This window comes from Salvelinus alpinus, chromosome 5 (assembly GCF_045679555.1).
Source record: "Salvelinus alpinus chromosome 5, SLU_Salpinus.1, whole genome shotgun sequence".
NCBI lineage: Eukaryota > Metazoa > Chordata > Actinopteri > Salmoniformes > Salmonidae > Salvelinus > Salvelinus alpinus.
In genome coordinates, this window is record NC_092090.1 from 82,798,224 (window position 1) to 82,811,068 (window position 12,845).

A 12,845-nucleotide genomic window follows, 5' to 3' on the forward strand; every position below is an offset into this window, starting at 1 on the left:
CAATAGCCACCATTTGCCTTGATGACAGCTTTTCACACTCGTGCCTTAAGGGGTCCTAAAATTCCAAATCAAATAGTTAAATGATCCTTGGTATGACCATCTTAAAATAAGGGGTCTTTATGGTATAGCTGACCCTGCTCATTCCTAATTAATTCTGGATTTTAGACAAATCTGACAAAGTTGACCAAATCTCCAGACACAAGTTTTGAGATAAATATTAAAGTCACAGAGGGCTATTGAATGAAACATGATACGTTTTCAATTAATATCATTATTTTTTAAGCACTTTTTGGGAGAGTTTGAAATTGGGATCCTTTGCTCCGGGACAAGGGCATTTCCAGGCATAGAGCCGACATGGAAACAAATATTGAAAGTATTTGGAAAATTCCTCCACAAAAAGGTTTTCCTTATACAATTTCACAAAAATGTACATTTTAGATCAAAGAATGCAACAAAATCACTTATTTTTCAACTATAAAAAAACTTTTCCTGCTGGACAAGGATTGCCCCGACTTTCAAGAATCCATGACCTAATTTCCTGCTATTCTACACATTCTGCCATGAGGCTGAGAGAAAATTTAGCAGTAATAATTTCCTGTAATAAAAATATTATTAATGGCTTATGATGTTTTCAGTACCATCTGCGTGGCCCGACCGACCTCCGGGGGTTTGGGGCTCCCCAAAGCTCAGGGGTGTGTGCTGCGTTTTTTTGTTGCTATGCCAGTGATAGAACCCCTGAATTCCTATAGGATTGCAAATCACCCAAAGTTTGTGCTTGTATGTATTTCTTTGATAAGGACAAAGCAACCAGACATTTTCCTGTCAAAAGGCAATCATTGGTAAAACAGACATTAACTTTATTTAAAATGACTGCATTTACTCTGAAGACTTTGTATTAAAACATATTCAAATCATTTTTGTCTGGGTTGACAGTATTTATGGGCTATAAACATGTTCTATACTTTATTCAATGTGCATGACAATTTTGTTCCACTAATAATCAAGCTGAACACCAAATGTGCTCCTTGTCATATAGAACTCATGGATCCTGTAATGCACTTTGCTATCTCGGTTTGTGAAACAGAATAATACATTTTCTCATTTGCATTTAAGGAAATAACCATGATTGTTAATGAGTTGTTGCATAATCTGTTAGGATTATATATTGTCAATGATAAATGTATGTGCCTGTACTTTCCTTCCATCAATGCTTCAATCTGTCAAATAAAATAAAATAAATAAAAAATCTGATATACAACTTTTCTTCAAACACTTCCAATTAGTAGTTACCTATTTAGAATCACACAAAGCATAGTCATATTGCAAATATCAGTTTGAGATGTACATACACATGGTGCTTTCATTTACTTTGAATCATTTTACAGTATTAGATTGTGTGTTCTTTTGCTCGTTTCATACCATTAACATACAGTACATGTACAGACTCAGCAGGTAATGATGACCAGGTTGGGAATATATAGCTTGACAGTGCGGCAGTTATCAATCCAGACAAACACACATTAATGCATAAGAGGATAATACACTTCCTATAAATACTGTATGGGATAATTCAACTTTCTAATGTAATAATACTCCCCAGATGCAATAGTTACACATTTGAATGGATGGACATCCCTACATCCTAACAGGCACACCTCCTGCTGGTGGAGGTTTCAGCCTCGTCGTTAGTGGCAGCACTCCCATTGGCAGCCTCTGACACAGGCCCCTCTGTGCTCTGCTCCATGCGTCTCATCACCAGGTCCAGTAGAGTGGTCACTGCCTGGTCCACCTCAGCCCCTGTGGCACTACTCGTCTCAAAGTAGGGGATACTAAGGAGGAAGGGAGGAACTTATTATACTGAATAATGAATGGATAAAGAACAGTTAACTTGTGGTTTATGTATTATTAAGGTCAGTTAACTTGTGTGTTATTTCTAATAGGGTCACTTCTAGTTTAAAGATGCTTAAGAAGATCCATAGACCTTGGCTTGTAGTAGATCACTGATTACTTCCTTGTGAATTAACAGAGGTATTAAAATAGTGAGCCTGTTTCCAGCATTGGATCTGGATCGGTACCAATGCTTTACAGTGGTGCTGAAGGTATGAACTCAAACAACCTCAGTTCAAGTAAAGGCACTGGAGAAGTTAGCCGTGCCAATGGTAAGAGGACTAGCCAGCCATTTTATTGCATTGTACGGTCAGATCAGATTTCATAGAGGCAGCAGAATTTTGTCCTGAGCAAGCAAGTATTGATCTCACTTACCCATATCTGTCCGCCAGGTCTCTGGCTTGTTTTCCTTGTACATCTCTCAGGTCTTTAAGGTCTGCTTTGGTGCCAACTAAGACTATGTCTGGACTGTCACAATAGGCATTTGCCTGCAGCTGACCTGAACAATCATAACAAGACATAATAACATTTCAGTTATTTATGGATATGTCAATTCGTATTTGAATCACAGCAAGATACCCTGCTACCAAGATAATTTACTATAATGCCCAGTGGTGGAAAAAGTACCCAATTGTCATACTTGAGTAAAAGTAAAGATATCTCAATAGAAAATGACTCAAGCAAAAGGGAAAGTTACCCAGTAAAATCCTACTTGAGGTAAATTCTAAAAGTATTTGGTTTTAAATATACTTAAGTATCAAAAGTAAAAGTATAAATCATTTAAAATTCCTTATATTAAGCAAACCAGACGGCACCATAAAAATATATATATAATTACGGATAGCCAGGGGCACGCGCCAACACTCAGATATAATTTACAAACAAAGCATGTGTTTAGTGAGTCCGCCAGATCAGAGGCAATAGAGATGACCAAGGACGTTATTTTGATAAGTGTGTGAATTGGACAATTTTCCTATCATTTTGGGTGTCAGGGAAAATGTATGGAGTAAGAAAAGTACATCATTTTCTTTAGGAATGTTGTGAAGTAAAAGTTGTCAAAAATATGAATAGTAAAGTAAAGTACAGATACCCCCAAAAAACTATTTTTACTTAAGTACTTTACACCACTGATAATGCCAAATACAAAGTGAAATACCCAATCAATGTGGTCTGGTTCTTAGAGGATGTACTAAATGGATGAGTCACAGACATACTCATCCAGTTCCTGACATTCAGAAAACTCTGCTGATTGGTTAGATCAAACATGAGCAGGAAGCCCATGGCGTCTCTGAAGAAGGCTGTGGTGAGACTTCTGAACCTGGAATTTATACAATTACAACAACGTTCAAATGCTGGTAAAGCTATGGATGTGGACTATCATTGAAAATCCTCATCCTACAAATGATACAAAATGTACTGTCTGCTTGTTTATGTGGCCTACCTCTCCTGCCCTGCTGTGTCCCAGAGCTGTAGGTGCACTTTAAAAGTCTTCTCTGTCGTTCCATCAGAGCCAGTCCCCAAATACGTCTGAAGACATAAGATGTCAAATAAGTGTCATATCAAGAGCTAGGACCAAAGACATACTCTTTGGCTCTGGAATTTGTTTTACCAATCCAACGTACTGTTATAATTAGGGGTCCAAGCCCCAGAGTGGCTTGAAACCTATTATAATTGTTAGGATTATTATTATTATTATCCTATTTTTGGAGCACTATAGCTCTTAAAATGGTAAGACCTATAGAGACCAAACTTGGTGGGATGGTGTACAAATACATCTGGATAATACGGGCGCAATTCAGCCAAATGGTGCAATTCAGGCTCCCGAGTGGCACAGCGGTCTAAGGCACTGCATCTCAGTGCAAGAGGCATCATTACAGTACCTGGTTCAAATCCAAGCTGCAGCACATCCAGCCGTGATTGGGAGTCCCATAGGGCGGCGCACAATTTTCCCAGCTTTAGCCGGGGTAGGCCGTCATTGTAAACAAGAATTTGTTCTAAACTGACTTGCCTAGTTAAATAAAAACAATAACACGTGTTTTTTTTAAATGGTGGCGCTATAAACAACTTTTGACTTCAATAAGGTCAGCCCCACCTCCTCATTTGACCTGGTCACAGAATTGGGTACAAAAGGTTTCTCTTTACCCAATAAACACATTTTCCTCTAGGACCTATGACATCACCATGACTGATCATCTGACATTTTGAAAATGTAAATTTTTCCAAAATGTTCAACTTTTCCTCAGACACCGCTAAACCGATTTCTCAGAAACTTGGTGTACAGCATCTATAGACCAATATCGTTATATGCTCCATAAATTAAGTTGATTTCTTAAACGTCATGGCCGCTGTGAGCCAATGAAGTTCAGTGAGCTCGGAACTTACAATTCAAGTCAATCTTGGAGGGAACAGAGCCCCCTCCTGGCCATTCATCTCAATACTTTACAATGCTACCTGAAGTGTGCACTTGTCCACTACCGACATGGAGTACGTTTACATGCACACTAATAAATCGATATTAAACTGATTATGGCAGTATGCAGATTATGAAATAGTAATGTAAACACCTTATTCTGTTTTTCTTAAATCGGCATGAGGTCAAAATCGAAGTTAGCATCAGCCGATTAAAACACCTGGTTTTCTGAGCATTCTCTTATTATTAGGATATGTAAACGCCTTAAAAATCGGCATTCCAGTGGTGTATCTGATATGCACAGATCAGCGAGTTAGGAAACAACTGAATGTATGCGTCTTAGACGTAGTTCTCACATACAAACTTTACATGATCGAACTCAATCAAATATGCTTCCCAAAAATAACATGGTCGCTGTAGTAGAATGTTTATTTTGAATGTCGATTTTCTGCATTATCAGAGTGCCATCAGGTAGCCTGATTTCAGATGTGTCCATGTAAACAGCATTATTAGGGTAATCGTTCTTCTTGCAAAGCTTGTTTATGTTTTAATCAAACTTATATATTAATCTGACTATCCACAATAAATCACATTATTGTGTGCATGTAACCATATGTATGGATTCAAGAGTATAAAGTTGGTGTGAGTAATAGAGATGAAGTCAGGACCGGAGCCCTTTAGATCCAGACTAGACTTTCTAACACCCAGACCAAGGACCAGTGGATCGAGACCATGCCCAAAACAAGACCAGTTTAAATGGGTAAAAATAAGATCCAATAGAGTAAACATGAGTAGTGTATAGTTCTGTTAAGTTCAGTACATTTTAGTCATTTAGCAGACACTCTTATTTCAGAGCAATTTAAAGTAGTGAGTGCATACATTTTCATACTTTTTCGTATTGGTACCCCGTGGGAATCTAACCCACAACCCTGGCATTGCAAGCGCTTTGCTCTACCAACTGAGCCCCACAGTGCACCATAGTTTAGCACAGTACAGTTCATTACAGTATTTGTTTTATTTTAACCTTTATTTAACTAGGCAAGTCAGTTAAGAGCAAATTCTTATTTACAATGACAGCCTAGGAACAGTGGGTTAACTGCCTTGTTCAGGGGCAGAACGACAGATTTTTACCTTGTCAGCACGCTACCCACATGGTGGTCCTCTGTAGCTCAGTTGGTAGAGCATGGCGCTTGCAATGCCAGGATAGTAGGTTTGATTCTCATGACCACTCAAATGTAAAAGAATGAATGCACGCATGATCACAAGTTGCTTTGGATAAAAGCGACCTGCTAAATGGCATATATTACAGTGTTACAAGATTGAGTCAAGACTGGAACCTGCAATTCATACATACAGTGGGGCAAAAAAGTATTTAGTCAGCCACCAATTGTGCAAGTTCTCTCACTTAAAAAGACGAGAGAGGCCTGTAATTTTCATCATAGGTACACTTCAACTATGACAGACAAAATGAGAAAAAAAATCCTGAAAATCACATTGTAGGATTTTTAATTAATTAATTTGCAAATTATGGTGGAAAATAAGTATTTGGTCACCTACAAACAAGCAAGATTTCTGGCTCTCACAGACTTGTAACTTCTTCTTTAAAACCTCTCTGGGATATGTGGGACGGTAGCGTCCCACTTGGCCAATAGCCAGGGAAAATGTAGAGTGCCAAATTTAAAAAAATGATATAAAATCAAACTTTCATTAAATCACACATGTAAGATACCAAATTAAAGCTACACTCGTTGTGAATCCAGCCACCATGTCAGATTTCAAAAAGGCTTTTCGGCGAAAGCATAAGATGCTATTATCTGATGATAGCACAACAGTAAACAAAGAGAGTGTAGCATATTTCAACACTGCAGGCACGACACAAAACGCAGAAATAAAATATAAATCATGCCTTACCTTTGACGAGATTCTTTTGTTGGCACTCCAATATGTCCCATAAACATCACAAATGGTCCTTTTGTTCGATTAATTCAGTCCATATATATCCAAATTGTCCATTTATTTGGCGCGGTTGATCCAGAAAAAAACAGCTTCCAATTTGCGCAAAGTCACTACAAAATATCTCAAAAATGACCTCTAAACTTTGCCAAAACATTTCAAACTACTTTTGTAATACAACCTAAGGTATTTGTAAATGTTAATAATCGATCAAATTGAAGACGGGTCTATCTGTTTTCAATACAGGAGATCAACAATCTAACGCTACTTTTCTAATCTTGTGCAACTCTCAAACAGTACACATGATGTTACACTGTTTCCAGGTGGCCTCACTTCTTCATTTCACAAAGGAATAACCTCAACCTATTCCCAAAGAGTGATGACATCCAGTGGAAGCGGTAGGAACTGAAAACAGGGTGATTAGAAATCCAGTATTCCAATGAAAACTCATTGAACAGACAGTGACTTAAAAAGATTAATGGTTAGTCCTCTGGGTTTTGCCTGCTACATAAGTTCTGTTATACTTACAGACATGATTCAAACAGTTTTAGAAACTTCAGAGTGTTTTCTATCCAAATCTACTAATAATATGCATATCTTATATTCTGGGGATGAGTAGAAGGAAGTTGAAATTGGGCAAGCTATTTATCCAATAGTGAATTTGCTGCCCCCTATCCTAGAGAAGTTTTAAGAGGCTCCTCTGTCCTCCACTCGTTACCTGTATTAATGGCACCTGTTTGAACTTGTTATCAGTATAAAAGACACCTGTCCACAACCTCAAACAGTCACACTCCACTATGGCCAAGACCAAAGAGCTGTCAAAGGACACCAGAAACAAAATTGTAGACCTGCACCAGGCTGGGAAGACTGAATCTGCAATAGGTAAGCAGCTTGGTTTGAAGAAATCAACTGTGGGAGCAATTATTAGGAAATGGAAGACATACAAGACCACTGATAATCTCCCTCGATCTGGGGCTCCACGCAAGATCTCACCCCGTGGGGTCAAATTGATCACAAGAACGGTGAGCAAAAATCCCAGAACCACAGACCTAGTGAATGACCTGCAGAGAGCTGGGACCAAAGTAACAAAGCCTACCATCAGTAACACACTACGCCGCCAGGGACTCAAATCCTGCAGTGCCAGACGTGCCCCCCTGCTTAAGCCAGTACATGTCCAGGCCCGTCTGAAGTTTGCTAGAGAGCATTTGGATGATCCAGAAGAAGATTGGGAGAATGTCATATGGTCAGATTAAACCAAAATAGAACTTTTTGGTAAAAACTCAACTCGTCGTGTTTGGAGGACAAAGAATGCTGAGTTGCATCCAAAGAACACCATACCTACTGTGAAGCATGGGGGTGGAAACATCATGCTTTGGGGCTGTTTTTCTGCAAAGGGACCAGGACGACTGATCCGTGTAAAGGAAAGAATGAATGGGGCCATGTATCGTGAGATTTTGAGTGAAAACCTCCTTCCATCAGCAAGGGCATTGAAGATGAAACGTGGCTGGGTCTTTCAGCATGACAATGATCCCAAACACACCGCCCGGGCAACGAAGGAGTGGCTTCGTAAGAACCATTTCAAGGTCCTGGAGTGGCCTAGCCAGTCTCCAGATCTCAACCCCATAGAAAATCTTTGGAGGGAGTTGAAAGTCCGTGTTGCCCAGCAACAGCCCCAAAACATCACTGCTCTAGAGGAGATCTGCATGGAGGAATGGGCCAAAATACCAGCAACAGTATGTGAAAACCTTGAAGACTTACAGAAAACGTTTGACCTCTGTCATTGCCAACAAATATATAACAAAGTATTGAGATAAACTTTTGTTATTGACCAAATACATATTTTCCACCATCATTTGCAAATAAATTCATAAAAAATCCTACAATGTGATTTTCTGGATTTTTTTCTCTCATTTTGTCTGTCATAGTTGAAGTGTACCTATGATGAAAATTACAGGCCTCTCTCATCTTTTTAAGTGGGAGAACTTGCACAATTGGTGGCTGACTAAATACTTTTTTGCCCCACTGTACATGCTCTTCCACAGTGTTCAACCCAAATGTTTGCTGTGACCAGAGGTTTAGTGCCTTCGTCTTGTAATACATGACAGCCCAGGTTCAAATCCCACCACTGCCGGTTTCAGATAGACATCCCTAGACAGTGAGGGATTGTTGGTGTTGTACCTGAACTGAAATGTATGACTTGTAAAATAAGGCATAATATTTGAGAAGGCGAGAAAGACTTGAACCCCGGGTCATCGCAGCTTGCAGCTATATTTGAGTTGATACCCTACTATTCCTTGCAAAAAACAATCAACTGTTCAACCTTTTGGATTTGCAGAACCACATTATCATAAATTGGAAGCTGTGGAGCAAGGATGACTGAAAATGACTTTAGTAAAGCATCACAACTCACCACTCTCTTTTCCCTGAAGTCTATTCCCACTGTGGTGGTGAACTTGTGGTTGAACTTGTTGTCTGTGTACCTGTAGAGGAATGTGGTCTTCCCTACTCCAGAATCCCCTAACGACAGGAGCTTGATCAGAAAGTCATAATCCCAATCAGTCATTGTCATTGTGCAGCCTCGTGCTGAACCTGCCCTAAAATATTAAACAAAAGTACCATATTATGGTCATATTCTTACTTGCATGTAACATGCTTTGGCATAGAGAACACAACTACATTACTGTAAATAGTGGTACATTCTCCATTATTATAGTAACAATAAATACAGTTGAGTAACTATTACATTGCCAGGACTTCAGAAGATTCTATACAGGTCTTCCAGAGGACATTGCAGGCTTGATTTGTGCCCTTAACTAATTATATACTTGGAAACAGTCATAAATATACAATGTAATTACAGTACTGTTAATATAGCCAATATACTGCAAATTGCCTTTGAAACAGGCAAACACAGGTCTAACAGAACACAGGTCTAACAGAAATTCCCATGATCACAGGGGCTTGAGGTTCCGCCCATTTTATTCCCCATTTTTCACCTAAAAGGACATACCCAAATCTAACTGCCTGTAGCTCTGGCCTGAAGCAAGGATATGCATATTCTTGGTACCATTTGAAAGGAAACACTTTGAAGTTTGTGGAAATGTGAAAGGAATGTAGGTGAATATAACACAATAGATCTGGTAAAAGATCATACAAAGAAAAAAAAACTGTATTAAAAAAAAAAAAATGGCACCATCATCTTTGAAATGCAAGAGTAAGGCCATAATGTATTATTCCAGCCCAAGTGCAATTTAGAATTTGGCCACTAGATGGCAGCAGTGTATGTACAAAGTTTTAGACTGAACCAATAAACCATTGCATTTCTGTTCAAAATGTTGTATCAAGACTGCCCAAATGTGCCTAATTTGTTTATTACTAACTTTATGTTAAAGATTGTGCACTCTCCTCAAACAATAGCATTGCATTCTTTCACTGTAATAGCTACTGTAAATTGGACAGTGCAGTTATATTAACAAGAATTTAAGCTTTCTGACAATATTAGATATGACTATGTCCTGGGAAATGTTTTTGTTACTTACAACCTCTTGCTAATCGCATTAGCCTACTTTAGCTCAAACGTCCCATGGACAGGACACCGATCCCCAAGACGTTTTAAAAGCTGATCAGAGAGGAGCTAGCACATGACTTGACCCAGCTTTCACATGATCAGTCAAGTGGCTGTCCTGTATGAGCTGTAGGAAAACTCAACTGTGGCTCCTATTGATGCAAGGAAATTCTTTCATTGTCTACATACAGTATACTCTCAAATAGTTCTGAGAGAGAATACAAAAGAGCACAAAGAACTTGTGCTCCTCTAACTTATTCAGTTACACTCGTAATTTTTTATTTGAGAAATGAAATGACAAAGTATCATGTAGTCTGATGGATATAAACATCAAGTGGAAGAACATATCAAAAAGGATGTTTACATTTTTACATCATTACCATCATGGACATCAATTGACCCATTATAGAGTTGAGAAGTCTAAAAGCACAACCTTCTTGATTATTTCAAATGTTTTGTTTATTTGCAATCTGTGTCATACTTAAAAGAGGCCTGTCATGAGACTCAGATTCCTTAAACACTGAAAAAGGAATGAGATGCCCTCATTAAATACTGACTCATTTCCCGTGTGGATTATAAAAAAGATCTTTGCTCCGTTCATCTTTCCCTCAATTATGACTAGTCTCCAAGTCCCTGCCGCTGGAAAACATGCTGCCACCCCCATTCTTCACCGTAGGGATGGTGCCAGGTTTCCTCCAAACGTGACGCTTGGCATTCAGGCCAGTGTTGAATGTTGGTTTCATCAGACCAGATAATCTTGTTTCTCATGGTCTGAGAGTCCTTTAGGTGCCTTTTGGCAAACTCCAAGCGAGCTGTCATGTGCCGTTTACTAAGGAGTGGCTTCCGCCTGATTGGAGTGCTGCAGAGATGGTTGTCCTTCTGGAAGGTTCTCCCATCTCCACAGAGGAACTCTGGAGCTCTGTCAGAGTGACCATAGGGTTCTTGGTCACCTCCCTGACCAAGGCCCTTCTCCTCCCTCAGTTTGGCCAGGCGGCCAGCTCTATGAAGATTCTCGGTGGTTCCAAACTGTTTCCATTTAAGAATGGAGGCCACTGTGTTCTTGGGGACCGTCAATGCTGCAGAAATGTTTTGGTACCCTTCCCCAAATCTGTGCCACGACACAATCCTGTCTCGGAGATCTACGGACAATTCCTTCGACCTCATGGCTTGGTTTTGCTCTGACATGCAGTGGGACCAAATATAGACAGGTGTGTGACTTTCCAAATCATGTCCAATCAATTGAATTCACCTTCCAACAGGACAACAACCCTAAGCACAGTAAGACAACGCAGGATTGGCTTCAGGACAAGTCTCTGAATGTCCTTGAGTGCCTAGCCAGAGGCCGGATTTTAACCCGATCGAACATCTCTGGAGAGACCTGAAAATAGATGTGCAGCGACGCTCCCCATCCAACCTGACAGAGCTTGAGAGGATCTACAGAGAATGGGAGAAACTCCAAATACTGGCGTGCCAAGCTTGTAGTGTCATACCCAAGAAGACTCGAGGCTGTAATCGCTGCCAAAAGTGCTTCAACAAAGTACTGAGTAAAAGGGTCTGAATACTTATGTAAATGTGATATCAGCTTCTGAAAAACAGTTTTTGCTTTGTCATTATGCGGTATTGTGTGTAGATTGATGGTGAAAAAAAACCAATTTAATACATTTTAGAATAAGGCTGTAACGTAACAAAATTGGTAAAAGTCAAGGGGTCTGAATACTTTCTGAATGCACTGTATGTTGTTCTATAATATAATAATTGAGAACTAATAATCACCAAAACAAAAGCTAAACAGTCAGGGGAATTGAAAATTAATAAAAACAATGAATTTAACAGTATTGATTTCGTTATTGATTTTGACTAAAATAACACAGCATTAGCCATGGCAAAATGCATATAATTGCAGGAAATTATCCTTAAAAACTGCAAAAATATATCTCGGCTCAGAGGAGGAATTCTGAGAATTGCAGGAAATTGGCTTAAAAATGCTAAAATTGCAACAACAAAAAAACACCAAGATGGGGGCCTCTAAAATGTTCTGTTAAATGCAGCCAACCTTGCCCAATACCACGTGCTCTGCCACACCCACCACCACAGCCCCTTTTTGATCCAGAAAAAAATCCTGAGTTCTGTCAGTGGCATGTGTTTGTGATGCCAGAAATAGTTGAGAGCCATAGAACAAAATCAAATCAATCAATATGCAAATTCAAATGATGATAAATGGCCATTATGCACATAAGGAAAGTCTCACGTAGCCTTTTCAGAAAATGTAGGCCAATGATAAAGCCCCCAAACAATACAGTGTGACAGACAACACAATGCCTGATGATGATTAAGCCAATATGCCACACACTGATGCCGCTGAATAATTAGATGAACTTTACCAAGATTTGACAAAAACAATAAATAAATTCAGTCTTACCGATTTAGCCGGAGGTACTGCCAACTTCCATTCAGGGAGCTCAACCCGTGCTTGGTAAACACATAGTGGGGGGAGACATGCTGTTGATTGAACCTTTTCCCCTCTCACATGCTATAAGGGAGGAGTTTCCAGCTAAAAAAAAACAACCACAGAGTGCGGTGTTCACAGACCTTGTGCTTTCTGGTATTTCTCAGGAGAAAAAAAATAAAAACTGGATTGAGGCCCTGTCCACAAATAATGTCCTGCTGTGGATTTCAGTGGAACTCAGCCAACTGGAAGCTTTGTAAACCCCTTAAAGGCCCCTTCTCCCGCTTATTCTTCTGGAAGCTCAACAAGTAGGCTAATCGTTGGCTAATACTCAAAACTGAGTTTTTCCTGTCTGAAAAGTATGTATTAGGACATAATGATGAAGTCAACTTGTGGGGGGGCATGTGGGGGTAACATGTGTTGTGTCATCCATTGTATGTAAATCATTTTTATAAAAGGTCTACACTAGATATACTGTATATTAATCATGACACAGAATTGTGCACCTGGGAGCAGAATTTCACAGGAAAAAAAATCCACGTTTTAAGGCTCTGGCTTAAACAGCAAACATCACATGTTATGCA

At 39.4% G+C, this 12,845-nt stretch overlaps 1 protein-coding gene across 1 annotated transcript; it reads right to left on the reverse strand.

The window, feature by feature from the left end:
- Positions 1-833: 833 nt before the first annotated feature.
- On the reverse strand, positions 834-12,742 carry LOC139577052 (ras-related protein Rab-27B-like). Its single transcript, XM_071403791.1, has 6 exons — positions 12,235-12,742; positions 8,661-8,844; positions 3,329-3,414; positions 3,102-3,205; positions 2,263-2,386; positions 834-1,829 (listed from the first exon to the last, which is right to left on the reverse strand). Exons 2-6 carry the CDS (start codon positions 8,817-8,819, stop codon positions 1,643-1,645), a joined length of 660 nt encoding a protein of 219 aa, XP_071259892.1. The 5' UTR covers positions 8,820-8,844; positions 12,235-12,742; the 3' UTR covers positions 834-1,642.
- Positions 12,743-12,845: the final 103 nt, after the last annotated feature.